Source organism: Apodemus sylvaticus, chromosome 4 (assembly GCF_947179515.1).
Source record: "Apodemus sylvaticus chromosome 4, mApoSyl1.1, whole genome shotgun sequence".
Lineage (NCBI taxonomy): Eukaryota > Metazoa > Chordata > Mammalia > Rodentia > Muridae > Apodemus > Apodemus sylvaticus.
The window spans coordinates 103151931-103178243 of record NC_067475.1 but is presented as its reverse complement, the minus strand read 5'-3'; the positions used below and the strand labels follow the sequence as shown (position 1 = coordinate 103178243).

The 26313-nt window shown below is 43.1% G+C and overlaps 1 protein-coding gene across 1 annotated transcript in view; it reads left to right on the top strand.

The window, feature by feature from the left end:
- The window catches only part of Kcnab1 (potassium voltage-gated channel subfamily A regulatory beta subunit 1), a 274528-nt gene that overhangs the window by 236641 nt on the left and 11574 nt on the right, over nucleotides 1-26313 (top strand). Inside the window, exons 9-12 of the mRNA XM_052180406.1 lie at nucleotides 17644-17729; nucleotides 18374-18494; nucleotides 19659-19753; nucleotides 26115-26235. Coding sequence (XP_052036366.1) covers nucleotides 17644-17729; nucleotides 18374-18494; nucleotides 19659-19753; nucleotides 26115-26235 — 423 coding nt within the window. The remainder of the gene's footprint in view (nucleotides 1-17643; nucleotides 17730-18373; nucleotides 18495-19658; nucleotides 19754-26114; nucleotides 26236-26313) is intronic.

The window sequence follows — 26313 nt, the reverse complement described above, 5'->3', positions numbered from 1 at the left end:
CTTGATCCATTTGGAGTTGAGCTTAGTACAAAGAGATAAGGATGGATCAATTCACATTCTTCTGTATGCTGACCTCCAGTTGAACCAGCACCATTTGTTGAAAAGGCTATCTTTTTTCCATTGGATGTTTTCAGCCTCTTTGTCGAGGATCAAGTGGCCATAGGTGTGTGGGTTCGTTTCTGGATCTTCAGTCCTGTTCCATTGATCCACCTGCCTGTCACTGTACCAATACCATGCAGGTTTTAACACTAGTGCTCTGTAGTATTGCTTGAGGTCTGGGATACTGATTCCCCCAGAATTTCTTTTATTGTTGAGAATAGTTTTAGCTATCCTGGGTTTTTTGTTATTCCAGATGAATTTGAGAATTGTTCTTTCTAACTCTATGAAGAACTGAGTTGGAATTTTGATGGGTATTGCGTTGAATCTGTATACCTTTGTTTCTTTTTAATAATTTATTCATTTTCCTTGTGCCCCAGTTTTCTCATGTATGAAACAGCAATAATCACCTATTTGATAAAATCGTCTAATGGAATTGATTCTTTAATATATGCAAAATGTTTAGAACATTGTGAGAAACACTATAAATGCTACATTAAATGTGAACTATTATTTTTGAACACCCCAGGTGATAAAGGATCTTTAACCTTAATTCGAAACAGCTTCATAAGATCTGGAATGAAGATATGCAAGCATTCGGGATGTAAAAGATTCAGTCAAACTGGTTTCTGGGCAAGGAGTGTTTGTGCACATCACAGGAGAGTGAATGCAAGATCAGGCGTGGGGGGGAAGCAGGGCTGAACAAGGCAAAGTAAGCAGGAGACATGGTTCCTGTGTCAATCTTCATCAAGGATTTATTTTAATATATGTATATATAATATATATATAATTTTAAATCTTTATTATGGTATGCAGTAGAAAGCTTGTATACGTGTTTTGATAAAGCCCAAGCTATCTAAATAGCATGTTTATAGCCGTTTAGTGGACTGTAGAGAGGAAGCACTACTTTATCATTAAAGCCCTCCTTACACTCCCCCTTAGCAGAGGATTCTGAGAGATACAATGAGGGAAACTCACATCATTGGGTGAAGGGTGGAGAAGATCCTCACAAACAGGAAGGAAAGTGCCAAAGAAAGTCTACATGCAAACAGACACTATGTAGAATGGTTAAACAGGACCAGCAATAAAGCACAGGGCACCACAGGCCAGACCCACGGAGATCAGCTATGTTAGGCCTCTTGTTCACCACAGAATACCTGAAACAATCTCAAAGGAGAAAAGGTTGGCTCGGGTTCCTAGTTTCAGAGCCTTTAGGCCATCATGTCAGAAGGACATGGAAGGAGAAAGCGGTTTACCTTATGTGTAGCCAAGAAGAGATGAAAGAACCAAGAGGAGAGGCCAGGACCAACACTAAACCCCTCAAAGACCCGTGAGCTGTTTCCTCCAACCAGGCCCACCTTCCAGTCTCACCACCTATTCAACATCTGAATCCATAATTGAAGTAATCCCTTGACGAAGGCAGAGCACTCCTGACTCAATCACTTTCCAAAAGCCACCCCCCGCCCCCAAATACAGCCTATGTCAGAGACCAAAGCCATTGATACCTTTCCGGTCCTTCTTACAGAAGCCATAGTCACAGGCTAATCCCATAACAGCTTCAGAACCAGAAGTTATCCAGTCACCTTGCGTGCAGCCCCCTGTTTGAACAGATACAGTTGTGAGTGCTTTGTTAAAAACATTAGATGGTTAGCAACTCTTCTTTATCAGGTAATTTAGCTGGTGAGAAGCTGAAAAAATTATTCTGCTCCACCACAGCAAGTTTAAAAGTCGCCTTTTGGTGACCTGACAGTATGTATGAGAAAGCTGAAATGGACTAGAGGCAGCCAGGGGCAGCCTGAGATGTAAGGGGAGAGGGATTTTAATGTCATTAAAATTAAGATAGCTTCTCCTTCCAGACATCCCCCATGACAGGACCAAAGAGACAGCTAGCTCAGACTATTAAAAGAGCAATAAAGACTGCTTCCTTTGGCTCATTAAACTGGATTTGCCAGTAGAAAAATCTCATTAGAGTTGATATTTTTCCTACTCTGATCAATCTCTGCCAAGTTGTTTGCTTTATTCTTTGATCTACAAGATAACATGCCTTTTAAAAATATAGTTAAAAGCCTGTCCCCCAGAAGCAGATACACAGACAGTTATGGAATTAAAGGCTCCAGGCAGGATAACAGAATAAGAAGCTATGTGTCAAGAATCCACATCAATCTATCTGACCAATGAGAAGGACATTCACACAACTTAAAACATCGGATATTAAAGCCTTGAGCCAGTTAGCTGTAATGAAATGACAGGGGCTCCCAATTATAAAACTAAGTGTCATACAGCACTGGAGGAGCTGGCTAAATTTATTTTTTAGCAGCTCAAAGGATGTTTGGAAAAGAATTTTGCCCAATACATTTCTGCCGTGCCCAAAGGCTTCTTTCTTCAGTTGATTCAGATACTGCTGCTACTCTGTCTCAAAGAATGTAATCCAAACAGTGGGCACGGAACACACATACAAGGGAAGAGAGATGGTGGGGTGTATAGTTTCATTTCTCTGAGCATGGAGGTTAAAGGGAAATTTTAAAACTAGCAGAAATGAGCCTTCATCCTTCTGTGCCTTGATTTCTTCAAACACAAAATGAGATTGTGGCGCTACCACCTGCTGTGTGACTGACTGTCCCTGGGGAAATGAGAAGCGATATCTGTTTACCCCAGATAACACACTGATGGCAGAACCAAGACACTATTCCACTCAAATCTAACTGGGTGAGTCAATGAGTTAACAGGAATACAGGTAGTGATTTACTCACAGGAGCACGGGCAATTCAAAAGCAGCTGCATCACAGAAAAGTTCATCCCATCATAAGTGACAGCTCATGAAAGCTAAATCCCTGGAATTCTCTTTCCAAATTGCAAGCCGCTCTGCTGAAGAGTTTCCTTCTCCCCAGTAAACATTTGCTACTTATATGAACTTGGTACAGGGTATCACCAGGATTGTAACTACTGGGACTTCCTAAGCCATACAAGTTTCATGAACTTCCTGAGCTTTATAAATTTTCTTAGCTGCTAGAGTCTTCTGAGTTTCCTTCCTCCCACCTGGAGGTAATATTTCAATTCAGAGGAAATATCTTCAAAACATCACCTCACAGAACTACAGTAAATTTGGGAAAACTCCCAGCACATAGCCCGGCTGGCAAGCCATAAGGTCAGCTCTGTCCGTGTTCCTCTGCTGCCCCATGACTGAGAGACCCACCTGCCTGGAGTGTCCAATAATACGCAATCCAAAATTCTTGGGGATTGTTGATTATCTACCCAGTAGCCACACTGCCTTCTTGGTACACAGTATTCAGGTTATTACCTATTCCTGAGACTGACCCACAGGAAGGCTGGCCTCTTCTTCCCTGACTGGTCCTCAGTTACAGGGTATGTTATAAGTCAATCTCCCTGCCACTCCCATTCTTCCAAGTCATTGGTTCATGTCACTGAAGCAGCCCACTCAGAAAGCATCTCAGAGTTTTACTTAGAATCATGAGCCAAAGGATCATGTTGAATATGTTCATGCACAACATCCTCAGATTCTATAGGGAAGTGTATTAATGTCACAAAAGAAACCACCTTAAAGATAGCATGGATCTCGGGGGTAAAGGTTAGTCTTCAGTAGATTGATAGAAGAACCATCCAGTGGCAAGCATGAATAAATACCTTTTTGTTTTAAGGACATTCAACTGAGTTTTTGATAGTCTAACCTCCATACACATTTAGAATTAAAACCCCTAATCAATACACCAAGAGGATAGAGGTATCCTTACTTTTTAATAAGAAAAGCTGTAACTCAAAGCTCAAGAAGGTTAGATTTAAAAAAAAACCTAGTAATACTTTTTTTAAGATTTATTTATTTATTTTATGTATATGAATACACTGTAGCTGTGCAGATGGTTATGAGCCATCATATGGTTGCTGGGAATTGAACTTAGGACCTCTGCTAGCTCCGGCCCCACTCACTCTGGCCCTGCTCAAACCTAGTAATTCTTAACATCATCTTCTTGAGATCTTTTTAATTTTATAGTTAAATGTGAATTAATAGCTTCTATATCTTTCTGTGTTGCTGATTATGGTTGTTGTGAAACACCAGAATGACCCTATGTCGTTTTCCTGATATATAAGAAGGGGAGATACAAGAGACAGTCATATGAGAGAAGGTGATATACAAGAGGTAAAGAGATAGAGACATTTAGCTATTCTGAAATTATAAGAGATTGGTTCTGTGAAATAAATACGCATAGCCATTTTCTGAAATTATAAGAGATTGGTTCTGTAAAATAAATACGCATAGCCATTTCATTTTTCCAACCTGTGCCCCTAGGCCACATTATCCCAGGAGAGCCATGACATGTTGTAGATGACAACTCCACACTGTCAAAAGGTTAGACATCCATCACACTACACAATAACTGAACATGGGCTGAGCCCTCTGACATCAATCGTTAATCAAAAAAATGCCCCACAGGCTTGCCTACTGGCCAATTTGATGGAGGCATTTTAGAAACTGGAGTGCTGTCTTCCCAGATCACCCCTACCTTGTCTTAAATTGAAAAGAAACAAAGAAAGGAAAAAGAAAAAGAAAAAATAGCCAAGAGAAAATGACTATTTTTTTTGTGGTAAGAAGAAATAAATGAAACTAGGTCTTTATTTTATACCATCCATACACCAAAATAACTTATAGGTCAGAAACATAGCAAGTGTAAAACTTTAAATTTTTAGAAGAAAAAAAAAACACCTCTTTTCATGCTTCAGTATTTTCCTTTTGTCAGGGGGATACCTGGGATCGGGGAAGGCCTGTCGACCTAGTTTTCTTTCTACTATGATTACATCATGACTTGAGGAGCACCTTGGGGAGGAAAGGGGTCATTGCCCATCCCTGAGGAAAGGCAGGGCGGAAACTCAAGGCGGAACCTCGAGGAGAAACCCAAACTGAGACAGGGGAGGAATATGGATTACTGACTTGCTCAGCTCGCTTTCTTATACAGCTCAGGACGTTTGCCCAGGAATGGCACTACCCTCCGCAGGCTGGCTCCTCCCACACCAATCATTAATGAAAAGAAGTTTAATTAGCCCCACAGACCTGTCTACAGGCCAGTGTGATACAAGCATTTTCTCGACTTCAGTTCTCTCTTTCCAGAAGTCCCCAGCTTGTCTCAAGTCAACAAAAACCCTAACCAGCACAGCCATGTTCAAACTGTGGATGTTCTTTTATAACAGGTTGACATTAGTAACCCAGTGATTGTCAAAGGAAATCCTAGGATTTGTAGAGAAACACCCTTAACCTACAGAATAGAGAACTTGTGGCTCCAAAAGTTAAGATATATATCACTTATCTAGAAAAACTTCACAATCCAGTACTTTAAGTTCACTTAGGTTTGTCTCTTTAATTTTATTTATTCATTGCCTTGCCTCCAACAAACTTTAATTAACTGGAATCTGTTCCATTGTTCCCTGATCCTAACACATTTGACATCTTAGATAACAGCTTTGGCCTCTACACTTATCAAGACTACTCTCTCCTTCTACTGAGACAAGACATGACTCTTTAGTTTCTACCACTTAGTGTTAAGCAAATGCGGAAATTACATTCCAAAACTTGAAATGACCAGGTTGTATTAGAAAACTGTCAGCTCCTGCTTAAGCTTGTATTGATGGATAACTGCAACTTCTGATCCATCACCTACATAATCACACCTTGGAGAGCATCAGCAAACAACAATGAGTCTAGACGAGACGGTAGAAAGGGCAGACGCAATCATGGCATTATTGCAGGAAAGCATCAGTCAAGGGGAGAATTCAAAGGCAAGAAAGCGATGTCTGGGGACTGAAGATATGGTGCCGTAACTCCGGTTCCAGGGAATCTGATGTTCTTTACTGGTGTGCAGGGGACCAAGCACTTATGTGATGCATACACATATATGCAGATAATATAAATAAATTAATTAATTCTTTAAAAAACAAAGAAAGAGAGAAAGAGAGAGAAAGAAAGAAAGAAAGAAAGAAAGAAAGAAAGAAAGAAAGAAAGAAAGAAAGAAAGAAAGAAAGAAAGAAAGAAAGAAAGAAAGAAAGAAAGAAAGAAAGGAAGAAAGAAAGAAGGCTAGTGAGCTCTGCCTTGGTCTTAAGTGAGCTCTAAAGGTAAAATGGGAAGTCACTCTCTTGCTAGGATTAAAGAGCAGGTAGGTGTCTAAAGAGGGAAGAAGCACTCAAAATGCACAGCTTTGCAGAGCCTCCTTCTGTAGAGTGGTATGCCAGGAAAGAGCAGAGTTCCCAGGGAAACCTGTGTCTGTCCAGAGAAGCCATTGCATAGTCGGCCTCTTTCCTCAGGAGCTTTTCTTAGATGCAAGTTTCACAAATGGGATTCTAAGGTCCTAGGACTTCACAAAGTTTGAACTTCTATGATCAGAACAGCACACGGACAGTCTCCGGGCAGTAGGTTAGACAACGCTAATCCAGCAGGTGACAGTGGTGGCACACTACCTTTAATCCAAGAATTGGAAAGCTAGATGCACAGAGCAAGTTCCAGGAAAGCCAGGGCTACCTAGAGAACCACTGTCCCAGAAAGACACAAGAAAAAAATCCCCAATTCAAACATTTAAAATCAGAAATGTTTCAAAATCCAAATGTTTCAGCACTGACATAACACCATAAAAGAAAAATTCTACCACTGACCTCCTGTGGTGGGCCAGAGTAAAAATATAGGTACACTTCAAATACTAACAGTATTTTATATAAAGTAAACCAGGTGTGGTTGTGCACACTTTCAATCCCAGCACACAGGAGGCAGAAACAGGTGGATCTCTGAATCTGAGGCCAGCCTGGTTTACAGAGGGAGTTCCAGGACATACAGCACCCAATACTACATAAAGAAACCCTGTCTCAATAAATATATAAATAAACAAACACACATATATACATATAGTAGAAATTACCTTTATTTATGTATATGAGGTATATATATGAGCCATAAATGAATTTTGCATTTAGATTTAGCTCCCACACCAAGGCATACACACAAACACAAACACACACAAACACACACACACACACAGAGAGAGAGAGAGAGAGAGAGAGAGAGAGAGAGAGAGAGAACATCAAGGCTGCATACTGAAACCTTGCCAAAGTGATTTTGCCTTTCTGCATCCCTGGTCCTGCATCAATGAGAGCAAAATATTACAAAGATTACACACTGCTTAATTATTATCAGTCTGTTCTGCAGCTAAGCAAGGTCTAGATAGGAAGCCACGGTTATCAAGGTCTCCTGAATCCTGTAACGTGGAGCCAGGTTCTCCCGGGTCAATCAACAGCTCTCATGCTAGTAGTTGGGGCCAGTACTGGGCACACCTCGCTCTACTTCTGAGCAGGCTCTAATCCTATGAGAAAAGGCAGCCTTCTAGCTCCAAGCTCTGAGCAGAGAGGCATAGGCATATCTGCAGTTCAGAAAATGATGAACATACAAATCCAAAGAGAAATCTCAAGGCTGCAAAGAAACCACAAGCACTGGCCGCTGAAGTTTAACAAGGAAACTAAAGACAGAGAAATAAAACAATTGGTTTGAAATAATAAATGTGTCCAGTTCTAGACTCACATTTTCTGCCCATATTCCTAACCACTTCTCTGATGAAACCTAGTCCTCCTTCCATTTATGCCAGGGCCAGTCTCTCCCTAAGCCTTGCCTCTTTTCTTTGAAATCCTACTTTAGTTATAGCAATACAACTTACATTTACATTAACACTTCAATATAATAATTTAAGGAAGGTTTTGTTCATTTTTTTTTACCTATGGGAGGCATAACCAAAGAGGCCAGAAGAGGATGTCAGACTCTTTAGAAGTAGAGTTATCCAATAGTTGGAAGTTGCCACATGGATAGTGGGAACTGAACCTGGGTCCTCTATAAGAGCAACACGTGGTTTTAGCCACTGAGCCATTTCTCTAGCCTCAAGACTTTGTATCTTTTTTTAAAAAGTAAAATTTTAAGGTATTTAAAGACTGCAAGACTTTTAAAGGTATACTACATCTATATTGTTAATTTTTTTAGTTTTTCAAATTTACTTTTTACTTACTCACTTTCCGTCCTGCTCATTGCCCCTCTCCCGGCCATCCCCGTAAGGTAATTTTAAATGAAAGGGAAAATTACAGGCTATAAATCCCTCTCCCCAAAACACTTATTTAAAAAAAAAAACATTTTTCTAAGTGGGTCAGTAGAACAGATCTATCCAATGACTACTCATGTCTACTTCCTACTCCACTAATGTCTGTGGAATTAAAAATAAACCCCCAACTCCCACACCCACTGCCTCAAAGGATTAACTCATGCAGGATTGTGTTAGAATGCAAAATGATTTTTGCTACTTCTATATATAAAAAGGTCAAATTTCACACATCCAGCACAAAAGAAAAGAACAATGGTCCTGAGACTAGTTAAAAATATAAATAATTTAGTTTTCTATCCTCTTTCATGATTCCTGTTCTTTTGCCTGTACTCTCCCCTTCCTCACAACCCATTACCCTCTCTTGGTGTTTAGACTTTAGACCTACACTCCCTCAGATACACATCCTGGCCTATAATGTATACATGCATATATATATATATATATATATATAAACAGGTATATATGAGCCCTTGCCTCTGACAGAGGGAGAGAGGGATCTGGTGGGAAAGGGGAGGGGGAGGGGAACAGAGAACAGGATCAGGTATAGGGGACAGAGAAGATGCCTAGAGGGCCGGGAGAATGAATGGGAATATGCAACCTCAAGGGATAGTATCTAAGGGGTTTCTGTTCCTGCACAACCATCATGACCAAGAAGCAAATTGGGGAGGAAAGGGTTTAATTCACCTTACACTTCCACATTGCTGTTCATCACCAAAGGAAGTCAGGACTGGAACTCAAGCAGCTCAGGAAGCAGGAGCTGATGCAGAGGCCATGGAGGGATGGATGTTTCTTACTGGCTTGCTTCTGCTGGCTTGCTCAGACTGCTCTCTTATAGAACCCAAGACTAACAGCCCAAGGATGGCACCACCCACAAGGGGCCCTCCCTACTTGATCACTAATTGAGAAAATGCCTTATATCTGGATCTCATGGAAGCACTTCCCCAACTGAAGCTCCTTTCTCTGAGAACTCCAGCCTGTGTCAAGTTGACACACAAAACCAGCCAGTACAATTGACCCCTTGTCCACTTGACAAACACATCACTATTAAGCCTCAGCCCTTACTTTCTTATTCATTCCCCAAGGTCTAAATAACTTTAAAAGTCCCACAGTCTTTGCAAATTCCTACATACTAAAATTTCAATTCCTTTAAAATATCCAATCTCTTTTAAAATCCAAAGTCTTTTTACAACTAAAAGTCTCTTAACTGTGGGCTCCACTAATATACCTTCTTCCTTCAAGAGGAAAAAATATGAGGGCACAGTCACAATCAAAAGTAAAATCAAACTCCAACTGTCTAATGTCTATGATCCACTCACAATCTTCTAGGCTCCTCCAAGGGCTTGGATCACTTCTCCAGCTCTGCCCTTTGTAGCACACAGCTTGTCTTCTAGGCTCCAGCTGCCTGTACTCCACTGCTGCTGCTGTTCTTGGTGGTCATCTCATGGTACTGGCATCTCCAAAGCACTGTAACCAGGCTTCACCAATAGCCTCTCATAGGCTCTCTTCATGGTGCCAAGACTCAACTCCTTTGCATGGCCCCTTCAGTCCTGAGCCATCAATTGCAACTGAGGCTGTATCTTCACCAATGGCCTTCTTAGGCCTCTCACAGTGCCAAGCCTCAGTTGCTCTTCATGACCCCTTCAAAACCAGTACCACCTGGATGACTTATACATTACCAAGTCCAGCCACAGCACAAGATACAACCTTGGCTATCTCTGGAACACAGCCTCTGTGCTCTCAGAAAACACTTCCCAGAAGATTTCACCTCAGTGATGCTAGGTTCTTCTAAATCACCACTAATTCCTTAGCTCCAGCTAACCAGCATCAATTGTCCCAGTAATGCAAAGGCTTCACTTTAGTAGTTTTGATATCCTGTTAATCACAGCTGATTCTTCAGCTCCAGCTAACCAAAACCACGAATCTTCACAATCAAAACAGCAATTACCTGATAAGAGTCTTTAATCTTCGCTCTGAAATTTCACAAGCCAGGCATCCATCTTCTGTACTGTTCTCAACATTATCATCCAAAACCCCACAGAACATCCCACATAGCTCTCAGCATCCAAATGGTTCTTCTAGCAAAACATTCCAAAGTCCTTCCATAGTCCTCCCCAAAACATGGTCAGGTTGTCACAGGAATACCCTACTATGCTGACACCAATTTATCTTAGTCAGGATTTCTATTTCTGCATAAGCACCATGACCAAGAAGCAAGTTGGGGAGGAAAGGGCTTATTCAGCTTAGACTTCCACACTGCTGCTCATCACCAAAGGAAGCCAAGACTGGAACTCAAGCCGGTCAGGAAGCAGGAGCTGATGCAGAGGCCATGGAGGGATTTTCTTGCTGGCTTGCTTCCCCTGGCTTGCTCAGCCTGCTCTCTTATAGAACCCAAGACTAACAGGCCCAGGGATGGCACCACCCACAGTAGGCCCTCCCATCCTTGATCACTCATTGAGAAAATGCCTTAAAGCTGGATCTCATGGAGGCATTTCCTCACCTGAAGTTCCTTTCTCTGGGATAACTCCAGCTTGTGTCAAGTTGACACACAAAACCAGCCAGTACAGATGGGATGTGGAGGGAACCTCTAGAAAGTATCAGAAACTCAGGAGATGAAAGACTCTCAGGACACAATAAAGGTGACCTTAGCCAAAATGACCAACAATGGGGACAGGAAACTTGAAGAGTCCACCTCCAGTAGATAGACAGGGTCTCGAGTGAAGGGACAGGGCTACCAACCCACAGTCAAATTTTCTGATCCAGAATTGTTTCTGTCTAAAAGAACTGCAGGGACAAAAATAGAGAAGAGACTGAAGGAAAGGTGCTCTAATGACTGGCCCAACGCATGGGGGGCACCAAGGCCTGACACTATTACTGATGCTATGGTGCTGACAGACAGGAGCCTAGCATGGCTGTCCTCTGAGAGGCCCTAGCAGCAGCTGAATGAGACAGAAGCAGACACTTACACCTAACCATTGGTCTGAAGCCAGGAACCCCTATGGTTGAATTTGGGGAAGAATGGAAGAAACTGAAGGAAGGGAGACCCCTTAGGAAGTCCAACAGCCTCAACTAACCTGGACCCCTGGGATTTCCCAGAAACAGAGCCACCAGCCAAGAACATACACGGGCTGGTCTGAGCCTCTACTCCCAGATGCACCTCATCTGGAGAGAGACTTGAGGCCACAGGGAAGGGGGAGGCCTGGCAATGGAGCACCCTGTCAGAGGCGAGGGAGAGGAGGAATGGGATGAGGGACTGTGGAAGGGGGACCAGGAAGGAGGGGCAACATCTGGAATGTAAACAAATAAAATGATTTTAAAATTTTCTTTAAAAATAGAAGGGCCTCAGAAACCATTAAAATCAATCCATCTAACACTGCCAATGTTCAAACACGTTCTAGCTCTGAAGGCAGCATTGAATTAAACACATAGTATTTAAACAGAGCCTTCCCTATGATGAGTTTCATTTTTCCATTACAAAAATAAAATACACATTTACATAAAGCATGAGCAATATAGAGATAATTAGTACTAACCACAGTAAGTTTGGATTTTCTCTCTGCACTTCACAAGCATAATATCCTAGCTTTTAGTCCTGTCCAAATACAGTGGACTCCCAGTCTGTTCCTCACCTCCATTCAAAGAAGACTGCAGTGCAGTCTCTCAGACTTCTGGCTTATGTCCAGACTCATTTGAGTAATGGTATTTAATCTAAACACTAATTTCTATACATTTATGTCCTTATTCCTCGTGCCTTATTGTTCATATGATACTATCATCTGCTCGGTTCTCAAGGTATCCAGGCCGTTTCTTATTCAGTAGAAGGCAACAAAGGCAGGCTTTGTAAGCTGTGTATCTTTATGTGAGATCTGATTCCAAAATTAAAAATTTATCATCCAAAATTTTTCACTCCAAGTATCTGTATCAACTTCTGTGGTATGAAGTGTATATTTTAAACATAGATGAGCTCCAACACTGAAGAAAGAATGTACTAGAATGTGGGTGCTGGGCTTTTGTGGAGGAACCGAGGCTACATTCCACTCACTCGCTGGCTGTGAGGGAAAGGTTGGCGCTTCAAAGCATCTACGGGCATGATCTGTACCATCCGCGAATGGATTCTACAGGATTGATATCACCTTAATGATAGAGATGGAAATAAGATACCTAGAAAGCAAAACTGGCATGAAGAATTTATTAAGGTAGGCTCCATGTAGCCTCTGAGCCCCAGGGAGAATCATCGGGTTAAAGACGGATGATTTCATTCTGAGAAGGGTTGGGAAGGCCTCACAAAATCGTGTGACCATTTAGATAGATGATAGATGATAGATAGATAGATAGATAGATAGATAGATAGATAGATAGATAGATGGATGGATGGACGGACAGATGGACGGACGGACGGATGGACAGACGGACAGACAGATAGATACATGCATAAACCAGGCATACCTGTAATCAGATGCATATGTATTAATCCAAGCACCCAGGAAACTGAGCCAGGAAGACTACAAACTTGAAGCTAGTCTGGGCTACCTCCCTGCAAAGTTCTAGGCCAGGCTGAGCTACATAGAGAGACTACTTGGAGACAGAAGGGAGAAAATAAAAAGGGAGAAAGGAAAAAATGGGAAGAAGAAGCAGGACATAAAGTCTCATTAAAGGAAGCCGAGACTCAGAACTAGGTATTTCTACCAGATTCTCCAGGCGATCTCATTCATGCCAGTGCACGGGTGTGCACGGGTGTGCACGGGTGTGCATGTGAGTTCTTACTATCCACTCACGTAAGCACTAAGGCAAATAGCTAGAGCAAAGGATACAGGAAACGTTGACTAGAAGACCGTGGAAGAGGCGTGTGGAGGATTTCACCATGGAGATGGCTGGCTTGGGAAGTGCACAGTGAGCGGTCCTCAGACTTCAGGGAACACAGAGACTCTACCACAGGATTTGCTGTCCATCGGTCTTAAGGCAGGACTCCAGCGGGTACACATAGCAGTTCCTGGCTGCTACTGCAGCTGTTACCTAGAAGCTGCGGTTCGAGACCAGAACTACAAGTACAGCGCTTCTTACCCCAGGCTGATTATGAGAATCAACTAGCCCAAGTTTCTAAAATATTCATGCCAGGGCCTCAGCCTGACAGGGAGAGCCAGGGTCAGTCCTGGGGAGGCAGGCTTTCCCGCATTTCCAGAGTGTTCTTTCTCAGAGTATGAAACTTAAACATAAACCTTAAACATTCATTCTATTGGCCTTTCCCTACTAAGAATCAATGTGTTGATATTGTAAACCTTTAAAAGCATCCCCGAGCTGTCAAGATGTCTCAGTAGATAAACTGCAAGTTCTATCCATAGGACTCAGACGTAGTGGAAGGGAAGAACAGAGACCTATGACCTCCACCAGCTACTATGGCCCAGGCACAAACACACACACACACACACACACACACACAGACAATATGACCACTTTTCTTTTAAAATCTTACACTTAGCTTTCTCTATTAAGGTCAAAATAAATAAAATGAATTTCCATAATTCACAAGTAAAACAATGTGGCAGGATTTTTTTCTTTCAACAATGCTGCCCTCTAGTGTCCACAAGTTAGTACTATGTAAAAAACGTAAAATCCTACCTCAGTCACCAATAAGGTAATTGCCTGTTAGCTAAATTCGGGGGATTTTTTTTTTTAAATAGCCTCCTCCACAGACAAAATCCCTGATACCCGCTTCCCTTCTTCCTCCATGCCCTCTCTTCAGAGGCACACACAACAGAGAGGGTGTGGCCAGCAAGTAAAGTTTGTGCACCTCTGCCTCACCTCTCACTACCACACCCTATCGCGGTCCATTGAGAGGACAGCATCAAACAAGACCCTGTCGTCTCCCACCGAGTCCCACAAACCCAGCTGGGCCCTGTCCTTGGTGGGGGTCCCCAGCCCCAAGCACCTGCCTCCTCCCTCACAGCCCAGTGTTCTGTCCCCTCCCTTCCCAGTCTCACAGTGGGGTCTCATCAGGGATACCCTCCTTCTAGGTCATCTTCAGTGATTCCCAGACAGTCTCTCGCCTCTCCAACTTTGAAAAGAACTCTCCCGGCGTTCCTTGGATTGCTGTTTCTGTGCTTCTTTCCTTCAGAAACCTGCTGAAAGAGTTTGTGCAGGATCTCCACACCTGTCTGCCCCCCATTCTTCCCTCAGGACTGCCTGGCCTTGGTCTTTCAGTGACACTAAAATGGCTGTCATCCTGCTCTGCAATCAGTGTGTGTGTGTGTGTGTGTGTGTGTGTGTGTGTGTGTATGCAGCCTCTGACGTGACTGTTCCTTGTGTTCCACTGTGGGCCTCCTCCTTGAAGCACCCTCTGTTCTTGGCTCTAAATTGTCCCTCTCCTCTGGCTCCTAGTCAGTCAGCTGACGGCACAGGGTCCTCTCTCTGACTGCATGCTGGCAATGAAAACTCTTCTCTTTTTCTCTTCAGACTTCCACTGCGACGACTTAGCACAGCAGTGAGCTGCACTCCTTCACACACCAGTGTCCCCACAGTGGCCACTCATCACCTCAGGCATCCAGCCACAGCGGCTCCACATCCCCTCCAGTTCCACACATCCAGAGAAGGTTCTCTACCACTGCCCTCCTCGCTGTAAACAGTCAGGGATCTGGAGACGGCCTTGATTCCTTCCTGTCCACTATGTGCCACACTTAATGACCAAAACCCTCCTCCGGGCACTCTTGCAACACGACAGATTGTCCCCAGAGGCTTCCTGTTCCACTGATTCTTCATTACTTAGACAGGGATGGCACTCTGAGATGCAAACTCCCATGACAGTCTTTCCCATTCCCTTGCCTAAACATGGCAACAACCCCGTCCACCCTTTAGCCCACAGTTTGGTGTGCTGTCCTCTGGCAACTTTATCTCAATCCCATCCTTCCATGCTGGGCTCCTGCTCCCTGGCTTCATTTCAATCACAGGAATTCACTGTCCTGAGGGCACGGCCTACACACGTTCCCTCATCCTAAAATGTTACTCTCCCACGCTTTGTATGGTCCGCTTGTTACAGTGCGTCAACATAATACAACATGACAGGAAGTGAGACAGGAAGTGAGCCCTAACTTGGAAGATCTTCCCTTTCATTTCCGATCTGGCCCTACTTATATTTTTCTATAATACTTTATATTTCATAATCGTTTCTTTATTTCTCCACCCTTGCGATCCAACCCCAAACTCCCCAAGTCTAGAAACTGTATACCAAATGTGTTCAATAAGTAAACAAATGAGTCTCGGACAACTCACAATGTCCACCCTAACTGCTCTGGTCCAGGCTTTGGTAACTCACATGGCCTGGCCACAAAGCCTCTCTGTCCTCTTCACCCTGTCAGTAGAGAGCAGTGGGGGAGCCTTTCACTTCAGCTTGCTCTCTGTGAACCCCTTCAGCGCCACCAACATGTTGGGCACATCTCGGCACGTCCAGCTCCCAGAACAGCAAGCAGCTAAAGAACATGGTGACCAGATGAGCTCCCGGCTCTGGGAGAAACAGGCTATGAACAGGAAGGGGATTGTTGCAATAATGCAGGTGGCTAATCAAGGGCAAAGATGCAAAAAATGGCCCCCAAATCCAGAAACTTTTATCATCTCCATTTGTACACTCTTTAAAGAAGAAGGGAAGGTTTCTTACAATTTTTATCACATTTATTTAATAAGTGATAAATGAACCTTACAGTTAGGTGCTACGATAAGATATATGATCACAAGAAAAGGTGTTTAGCTAATAAACCAAATTCTTTGTTAGATGATAGTGAATAAAAAACACCCCCATTTTCAAAACAAATCAACAAAGGAAACTAAAATAACACATGTAAGCCAAACAACAAAGAAAGAGTCTATGATCCTAATCGTGGCTCCTGTCTTAATCAGGGTTTCTATTCCTGCACAAAACATCATGACCAAGAAGTAAGTTGGGGAGGAAAGGGTTTATTCAGCTTACACTTCCACACTGCTGTTGATCACCAAAGGAAGTCAGGACTGGAACTCAAGCAGCTCAGGAAGCAGGAGCTGATGCAGAGGCCATGGAGGGATGTTCCTTACTGGCTTGCTTCCACTGCCTTATTCAGTTTGCTTTCTTATAGAACCCAACACTACCAGCCCAGAGGTGGTACCACCCTTGAGGGGCCCTCCCACCCTTGATCACTAATTGAGAAAATGCCTTACAGCTGGATCTTAGGGAGGCATTTCCTCACCTGAAGCTCCTTTCTCTGGGATAACTCCAGCCTGGTCAAGTTGACACACAAAACCAGCCAATACAGTTCCATCCATCTAAATCCTGCCCCCCTATCAACTTAAATACAAATAAGACTACATCTACTCAAGCCAGGAAGAGCAGCATACAGTTGTAATCACAGCACTTGGGAGTCAGAGACTGGAACATTGCTGTGAATTCAAATACACCCTGTTCTACACAGGTGACTTCCTGTCCAGGCAAGGCCTCACAGTGACACTGTCTCAAAGAACAAGAATGAAGAAGGAGAGAAAGAGATGAGAGGAGGCAGGGAAAAGAGAGAAAAGAAAAAAAAAAGAACATATCTACCCCAAATCTAAGTTGAGCAAGGATTCCTTTCTGAAGGACACTTAATCTGAGGGTATTACTGGGACACAAAGAAGTCTAAGACCCTGACCCTAGAAATATGTCCAGTGATCTGGCATCCTCGGAGTGGAGTTGACTTGCTTTGTAAAAGCTGTCTAAGGATTTTGCTGACTTAAACTTGAAACTCTTTATGCTTCCTATCTGGCTGGTGCCAAGAGGATTAGCTTGGCTCCATGCTCTGGGGAGAGGAAACAGGGTGGTCCCACCAGCAGGCCCTGGTGAGATCAATTACATGGGTGTCCTAGAACAGCGTTTGGTTCAAAGTGGCCAAGGACAGGGTGTGTCAAAATGGGCTTCGAGTCCCCCGGCCTCAGCTGTTTGTTCTGCATTTTATATGTTTATCTTGCTGCTAGACACAGTTATTGAGTCATCTCTATTAAATGGCTATTGAGGGAAAGGAACAGTTCTGCAAATCCACCATGCAGAAGAAACAGGCCGTTCATCCTATGACCCTGCATTCTACAGTCACAACAAATACCTTCCTCCCTTCTTACTTCGTACCAGAAACTCAGCTTCAGTTATCAGAATAGGAACCATCAAGCGATCTTCCTAGTAAAGGAAGAACCTGCAATGACCATTACATTTTTAATACTGCTGAATATTGCTGAAAACCGAAAATGTGTGTCAGTTTACCTAAGAGTACTGTCCAGCCTCCAAACCACTGATTGTGAATGTTATGCTGTCACCAGAGAGAGAGTAATTATACTAATCAAATAATCACATTAAATTTCTAAATTCTGGAAAGAGGAAGGAATCACAACTCTGTACAGTAGGTGAGTTCATGAAACACTCTTTGGGCTTCCGTAGAAATCGTTCGAGCCATGACGCACGTGATCAACCAAGGCATGGCCATGTACTGGGGCACCTCCCGGTGGAGCGCAATGGAGATCATGGTGAGTTAGTTTCTGGTTTTAATGGCTACCGGGCACCTTGGTGTTATTGTGTAGATATCGTGTGTAAGTTGCAGCATCTTCTGCGGACTTTCCTCCATGCCACTGGAACTCTACCATCAGTTCTGGCACTAAGGGCATGGATGTGAAGGCTGGAGTCAGCAAGCTTAGAACAAAGCCAGGAGCCAAATCTGCAAACAGGAACCATGTTTTAGCATGTCCTTTGCGGGCAAAAGGGCAGAGAGAAGTTCAAAGCTAATGAGATATGTGAATAGAGTATTCTATCTTTCTTACAATTCTGCTTATACCGTACCACTTACAGACCACTTTAGTATGAGTTTTTAGTCTGAGTTTTTTCTTTAAGAACTTAAACATATTCAAACAACATCTCCTTTATAACAGCCCATAATTCAGGCTTTGATTAATTTGCCCCAGACTTTACTCAGGGTAACCTCCTGAATAACAAGGATTCCTCACACTTGGTACTTCTTTTGGTGATGTTTATGGCCACAACTTTGCATGTATTTGGCTTAGCTCCTTGGTTCTTATTTAATCCACTGAAATGAAGGCCCCCCAATGGAAATGAATCTCGGTGAAGCGCCAGTGCTCATCAGAATAAACTTAGCTGCACTTCCCTCTGCCCCTAGGAAGCCTACTCTGTCGCGCGGCAGTTCAACATGATCCCACCTGTCTGTGAACAAGCTGAGTACCATCTTTTCCAGAGAGAGAAGGTGGAGGTCCAGCTGCCTGAGCTCTACCATAAAATAGGTAATCTTCACAATCACATCTGATCATTCTTCACAACATGAGAATCAATGACTGGGGGCATGGGGTGCTAGGGAAATGCTTTCCCAAATGTCCCCCCAATTAATACAATATAGAAATGACAAGAACAACACATCTCAGAGATGGGTGGCAGAATCAGGTGGATCCATAGTCTACAAGGTCCTGGGCTGACAGTCACAGAGTTGTAAATTGGCAGTAATATATATATATATATATATATATATATATATATATATATATATATATATATATATATATATATATACAGTCAGCAATTACAGTTCAAATAATTCCCACACAAAGAGGATCAGGTGGATAAACTTAATTTGCATAGGAGCTCACAACCAGGATCTAGTGGATAAACTCAGTTTGCATAAATGCTTCTTCCGGCCTAAGGTCGCACACATGAGTGGACTGAGTAAGTGTTCACAAGCATATAGATAGCCACATCTGTCTCTTGCGCTGTGCCCGAGGCTGGGTAAGACAGAACAAATTCAACAACAGCAAGTCAGGTACAATTTGTTTGTGTGAGAGTATTGCCTGGGGGTGGGAAGATATAAACACCAGAACTTGGGTATTAGAAACATGGATAAGCCACATTTTCTTCAGGCTTATATACCAAAATACTTTTCAGAGACTCCTTTTTTTTTCCCCTAAAAATAATAGGGAAATAAATGCTGGATTAAAAACAATCCAAATCCAACAATAGCTGCTGCTGTTCCGATCATGTGCCAGGCATTTGCTGTGTGGCGAGCTGTGCTTCCTCCAGGGACCAGGTACTGCCAGGCACGGAGTGGATAAGTGAAGTACTGTCTTTCTTTGCCAGCAAAAGCTCTTATCTCTTGGCCTGTGAACTGTGGCCATGAAAAGATCATGAATAAGCCTTATTTCCAGGTCTGCCTACATGGCTCCCTCCCAGGAACAGACAGTACATGTTTAATTGGTTTCTAAAAGAATGAGGTACAATTTGTAAGTCCTAAGTTGTAATGGAAAGATGGATGCTGGTATTAACTCATTTATCTGGCCAGTTTTCCTCTAGAACGGACAGAGCTGTTTAAACATGCCCTCACTTTTGGTCCTACTTGGCATAAACAAGGTTCTGATTGTGTATCTTTTGTTGTTGTTGTTGTTGTTTTCTCCCTACAGGGGTTGGTGCAATGACATGGTCTCCACTTGCTTGTGGAATTATTTCAGGAAAATATGGAAACGGGGTGCCAGAAAGCTCTAGAGCTTCGCTGAAGGTATTTTCCTCAACTTCTAGAAAAGATTGTGGGGGGAGGAAGAAGATGAATTAGAAGGGGCAGCGGCAGCCCAGGGCTTCCCAGCTTGAGCACACGGTGGCCTTGGGCAGCCATGGCCTTGGCAGGGCCCCCTCAGCCCTACCCAGGTCTCTGCTGCTGGCCAGGCATCAGTCAGCCCTTCCTAATCTGCCTGCACAGAGACTCTGGGGTCCAATGACCTAGTTGACTTGCAGATGCAGGTCCCTACATTCTTACATTCTTACTTATTCTTCTGTTAAAGGGGCTATTTTGTTCCTTGTCTAGAAGTGACAGAATTTAAAATCCCTTTTCTATGTAAGAGGATTTAATTTTCCTTTTCTTTAGAAAACAATACTTAAGCCATAAGGGCTTAATCCATTTGAGGTAAACAGATATAACTAGATATAGCTTGAGATTGGCTTACACGCCTTCGGAGACAAGGGAAACAAGGTGGGGTGGAGGCCCCTCGGGAGACAGCTACAGAGCACATCACCACCAGCAGCCACTCTGCCCAGTGGATCTTTTTATTCTACTTTTTTAGTCATGCATACATGATGGATTTCTTAATGGCATTTTTGTTCAGTTCTATCACATACTTAGAAGACATTCACTCCTCAATGCCCTGTCACATCCTAGGCACCTTCCTAATGGTTAGCTCACTGGGGAACACCACAAACATTTTTCCTTATTAACAACAGGTGCCTGTGTCTTGTTTCTCTGTAGTGTCTAGGGAGAAAGAATTCAGGAATCTTAAAATTTCAGACAAGCCAAAGTCATCTTAAAAGAGAGCCTATGCCTGACCCAGGATCCAGCCTCCACTGGCACTGAAGCAGCAGAACCACCCAAGCGAAGGCCAGACCTTTAGCAGTATAGCTGGGGGCGGAGAGGGACATGGGACACGACATGATGGGCTGAGACAGCTGACCACCAGCACCTCCCGAGCTAGAACCCTCTCAAGGCTCCCGGATTTTACTCTCCTTTCTTTCTGTCTGTAAGAGTTGAGCTGTTAGCTTGTTTGTTCTCTAAAACTCACAAGATATAAATAGCCCCCAAAGCATGCTGACATGACAGTGTTCTCATTTTTTAATTATCCCAAAGCACAGTTATCTCAGAATATTTAATGAGATCTTGTTCCTGAAAACTGAAGGTCGTTCGGAACAGACTCTAAACAAGTCCGTGAAGGAAACGGCGTCTGAGGCAGGGATATGACAAAGAGGAAGGCAAAGGGGGCATGAAGAAAATACTGAGAGCTGTGTCTTCACTTGGCATCAACCGTGTGCCAGGCAGTGAGCTATGAATTATGTTTTGCTTCCTTTCATCCTCCCAATGAGAAGTGGACACAGATGGCTTGCAATCAGTTGTGGCTAAGCTAAATTGCTATATAGACACTCTTCTACTTATGATGGGGTAATGCCCAGATAAGCACATTATAAACCCAAGATGCCCTGTCAAAAATATATTTATGGCAACCTCGTGATATCATAGCTTAGCCTAACCTTATCTTGGAAAAAATAAAAAAATAAAAAAAGCAGCCAAATCATCTAAAACAGATTCTTTTTACACTAAAGCACTGACTATCTCATGCAATCTGTTGAAGACCGGACTGAAAGTGAGAAACAAAGGCAGCATTGACACACTTCTTGCACATCAGCAAGAAGATCCTAAGTCAAACAATTATAAGCTGGATGGCCATCTGTATAGTCTTTCATGGACTTTCCAAAAAATTCAAAGCACTTCACATATGTGGGCTATTTGTTCTCAGAGTAATCCTGTAAGAGGCAGGCTTTGGCCGGATGCAGAAATTAAAGCCCAAGGACATTAAGCAACATTAAGACCATAAACTCCAACAGATAAAGCTGACGTGAGAACCCAGGCCTCCTGATGTCAGTGAATTATCTTTCCCTGAAGACATCTGTTTCCTTTCACACTCAGGTCCTTAAAGGGAAGATGTAGCTTTGCTGTATCTGGCTGGTATGCCTCTATCACTATTTGATAAAAAGCTTGCACACAGATGGAAAACATCCACAAATGGACTAACAAAAGCAGAAAGAGGGTAGGGAGAACATTCAAAATGTTTGACTGTGTCTAAGTTCAAAAGTAACTGGGTAAATGTTTGATTGGCTTTCATGTAGTCCATCAAATTGAGTGCTCCTGGAACATTAACAGCACCCATTTAGAACCTGTCCAAGAGAAAGGCTGAAGGCGGCCACGAATTCCCCAGGCTCTACACTATCGACGAAGTGTTTCCAAGAGCAACATGTCTGCTCTGGGGAAGACGACTTAAGCAGAACTACCAAAGTGAAAAATAAAAATGAGAATGAAAGAAGCAGATAGCATGATACCCTCCATACTGAATTATAGTGCTAGCAGAAAAAGTCAAGACAAGTGGGAAGATACACTGGCAACGTATAATAAAGCCTAAAAATGGCTCACATAACACTGTCACTACATCGCTGAAATGCTAATATTCTGTGTCTGCTATATTGAACTGCAATTGAAAACTCAATCTTTCTTTTCTTTTAATGGCTCTCCAGGGCTCTTACAGTAAGCAAGATTATCCAGGGAATTTTCTGGCAACCTCTTCTGGCTGGCCCCTTTCCTCTTACAAAGCTATCAGCTCTGGCTGCTCTGCTGGAAAGCCAAGCCCTGCTTCCAGTCTAGTAGATGTCCCATAGCTATCTGTCAAGCCTAGTGGAATCTACTCTCACATACCCTCTGCTCAAATTTAACCCTCCTTAATATCAGCGATGCCCCTGCCCAAGACCTAGCCATCCGGATGTCATATTGCTACCTCAGATTTCATCCTCTGCATCCTCACCCACCTAGCAAGGCTCCATCCAAATCCTCAGACTGCATCCTACCACTAGGGTCCACCGTGCACAGCCCTAAAGTAGGTCCTCCTCTTTCCTTCCCAGGTTTACTGCAGGACTGAACTTGGATGCTTTCATTTCCTCCCTCTTCTCAACAATCCACCCTTGTGGTTAGTTGTTCTTCTAAAGGACCTTATCAAAACCCACTTTAAAATTCTATCATGACTTCTCAGTTACTGCTTACAAGATAAATCCCAAATCCTCTTGGAATCTAAGTCAAGTCTACTTTTCTGTTCTTGTCTCTACAATCCCATGTTATTTTACTTTCCACCCAAATGCACTGCACTCTCTCCTTGGCTTCCCAGGGTGTTTTCATTCTCCTGTGGTCCCTCCATCTTAGCCTTAAGAACAACGTTTCTAGCTCAGTAAAAGTTACTGAGTTCTATGTGCTTCTCTCTATCTGCTCCACCAACATTTCTTACCCAGGCTTCAAGTTCCCTGGCTGCCAGTGACCGACCTCAATGTGAACAATCTCATTCTAAGAACTCTATTGTCACAAAGACAGTCCTTGAGGATAGAGTGGGCTGGGCTCAGCAGACCTGTCTACAGACTGGGCATTACTAGTCCTCTGTCTTCTCTACGCTATCTCTATTATGAATACGCCATTTTCTTCCATTACATGGATCTTGACAATGAAGCTAGAACAGGAAAACAGATAGCCACAAGCCCACATCCTTAAGAGACTATATCCTAGAAGAAAAGAGATCTTTTCTTTGACAGCTTCAGACCAGAAAAGAATGACCAAAGTTAGGCGATGTTCCACCTGTGAGACCAACAACAGTAGCCGAAAGAGAAAGTGTTGGTCAGCTCAGCCATATATGACCTTGTTAGAAAAAAAGATGGTGCTCCAAACATGGCTTGTGAGGAAACCACTGAAACAGGAAAGCCACTCAGCTACAAAACACTTAAGTCCCTAGATAATGACTTGTGCGTGACTCTAAGACAGAAACTAACCCAGACACATGACTCAATAAATGATGAATGAATGAGTGATTGTAATAACCCTAAACATAAGATCAAACAAATCTTAACAATTAGTACCTTGGAAAATATTACTGTCTACTCAGTACTGGACTCTCTGCTGGTCGCTGGGGATCCATGAACCAAGGGGGATGACACTGATGTTCAAGAAGTATCTCGTTGACTTCCAGAGACACTCATGTGTAGGGATACTATAGAGCGACAAAACCCACAGCACTGTGCCATCCACAGTGGCATTAGTATTCGCCACCAACCTTCCTACAAACACAGGGTCACATTCATATTTAATTAATATTTTAATTAAAAAAAACCTGTTTCCTTCGGCATTAGGAAAGCAGTGTAAACACTGTTTTTACAAACCCTAACTCCCTTTATATTCCACTGATTAAGCCAACAGTGAACTTTACAGTATTGAAAGTCAGAAGAGATGGATTCAATAAGGAAGTGTTTATATATGTGCATGTGGGCACACACATACACTGTGCATATGCAGTGGTCAGAAGACAGCCTCTGCTATCAGTCTCCACCTTCTATAGTGTAAGAAAGGGTCACAGCAGGCTGGCTGGCCCACAGTTTCTGGAATTCACCTGCCTTTGCCACCCTTTTCACTGCAGAAGTGCTCAGTTATGGGCATACACTATCATCCCCAGTTTTGCATGGTGCAGAGAATCCAAACTCCATCTTGTAAGGCAAGCAATGGATCTACCAAGCCATCCCTCCAGGCCAATCCTTCTTATTTTCAGAAGTCTTTCAATATGGCTGATATAAGTGCGTATCTCACTGTCTCTCTGTTTCTGTCTCTGTCTCTTTATCTCTCCTACACACAAACACACACACACACACACACACACAGAGTGTATTCCAATCTTAAGAAAAAGAATTTATTACATAAATTTAATACTTGAAAAATAAAATAAACAAATCAAACGTTCTTAATGTTCCTTATACATATTGAAATCTCAGGAATTCTACTTTTGAAAGTGTTGAAAAGCATTTGTCTACTACTTTCTCATTTTGTGTTTGAGTAATATTCAGAGATGTTGCTTTCCTGAAAGATCGTGAAATTTAAGTAACGGTTGATGATATTTTCCCACTTAAAGCATCTGTAGCCAATCAGGGATGTCTGACATAGGCAGTGCCCAGGTTCAAGAAGACTGCCTGGGCCCTGATCATGTGCTTGTAGTTCACAGCCATCCACCCCATCACCACTGGCACCAGCTGTCATCTCTGGAGATGACACTTCAGGCACCTTTCCTCTGGAAGAATCAGAGACTTCTCAAGGCTGAATCTGGGAATGCCTTGGCCATTTCCCCAAGCAAAGTCCCAAGTGAGGAGCCAGACCGTAAGCCTTTGATATCTAGGAGCAGACAGAACTGGGGCAGCTTGCCCTTCTGCTTTTCACATCTGTAAAATTATTCCAAAAATCACAATAAAACATAGTGTGGTTATCCTTTTCTCTGGTGATGAAAAAATGCTTAATAAAACAAAAGCCAGCAGCCTATTGAAATCATGTGGGCCAACTGTGGACTAAGGAGCTTCCTGCTCCCTGTGGGAAGGCTCAGAGCCATGGCTGCAGGGGAAAGAAGTCCTTCCCTTTGGCTGTTGCTGGCCAGTGCTAGCTTTGTCATTCCGTCTCCTGTAAGGGCAGAGCCTTCTGCAAAGAAGGGCAAAGGAAAACCCTGAATGGCTATTCATACGGAGGGAAGTAAACCCTCAACCCTTGCCCATGTTTAAAGAGTAGTTTCCTGGGTTGTCCTTTAAACAAAATCTCTATTGATTCTAATTTGTGGCATTAAAACTAACCACAAGAGGAAGTCAACACAAAGTCCACATAATAATATTATTATTGTAATTATCGTATCGTGGTAGTAGGGAGCTGGAGAGATGGCTCAGTGATTAAGAACACTTGCTCCTCTTGCAGAGAACCTCTCTTCAGTTCCCAGAACCCATGGTGGGTGACTCTCAACCGCCTGGAACGCCAGCTCTTACAGATCTAGCATCCTCTTATGGCCTCCAAGGTTATCTACACACAGATGCACATATACACATGGAAAATATTTTTAAAATGACAATGATATTTGGGATGGAATAAGGCAAAGGGCAGGACAGTTACAATAATAATGCAAAGCTATGATTTTTCAGGGGGCAGAAAACTCAGCAGCCAGCTCTCTGAACAGAAAGCTGAGCCTATGTGTGTGTACATGGGTGTGTCTGGGTGTGTGCATGTGTGTGCACTCATGCATGTGTACGTGTTTGCCACAAGAAAGCAGGTGCCCTTGGAGGCCAGGAGAGGGCATTAGATCTCCTGGAGCTAGTTACAGGTAGCTGCGAACTGCCTGATGGTCCTGTGGAAATCAAACTCAGGTCCACAGAAAGAGTAGTGAACAGTCTTAACTGATGAGCGCCATCTCTCCTGCCTCAACTGAGGGTCTTATGTTTTACTGATTTAACATTACACTTGTATAAGACTTACCAGTTATCATTATTTCCAGTGCTACCAGTGGTTGAAGGAAAGAATCGTAAGTGAAGAAGGGAGAAGACAGCAAAACAAGCTGAAAGACCTCTCTCCAATTGCCGACCGCCTGGGATGCACACTGCCTCAGCTGGCTGTGGGTAAGAAACTGTGAGGGGTGGCAGACGGAGGCGGTCTGCATTGGAGGGTAACTTTTGCTGATATTATTCAAAAGCAAA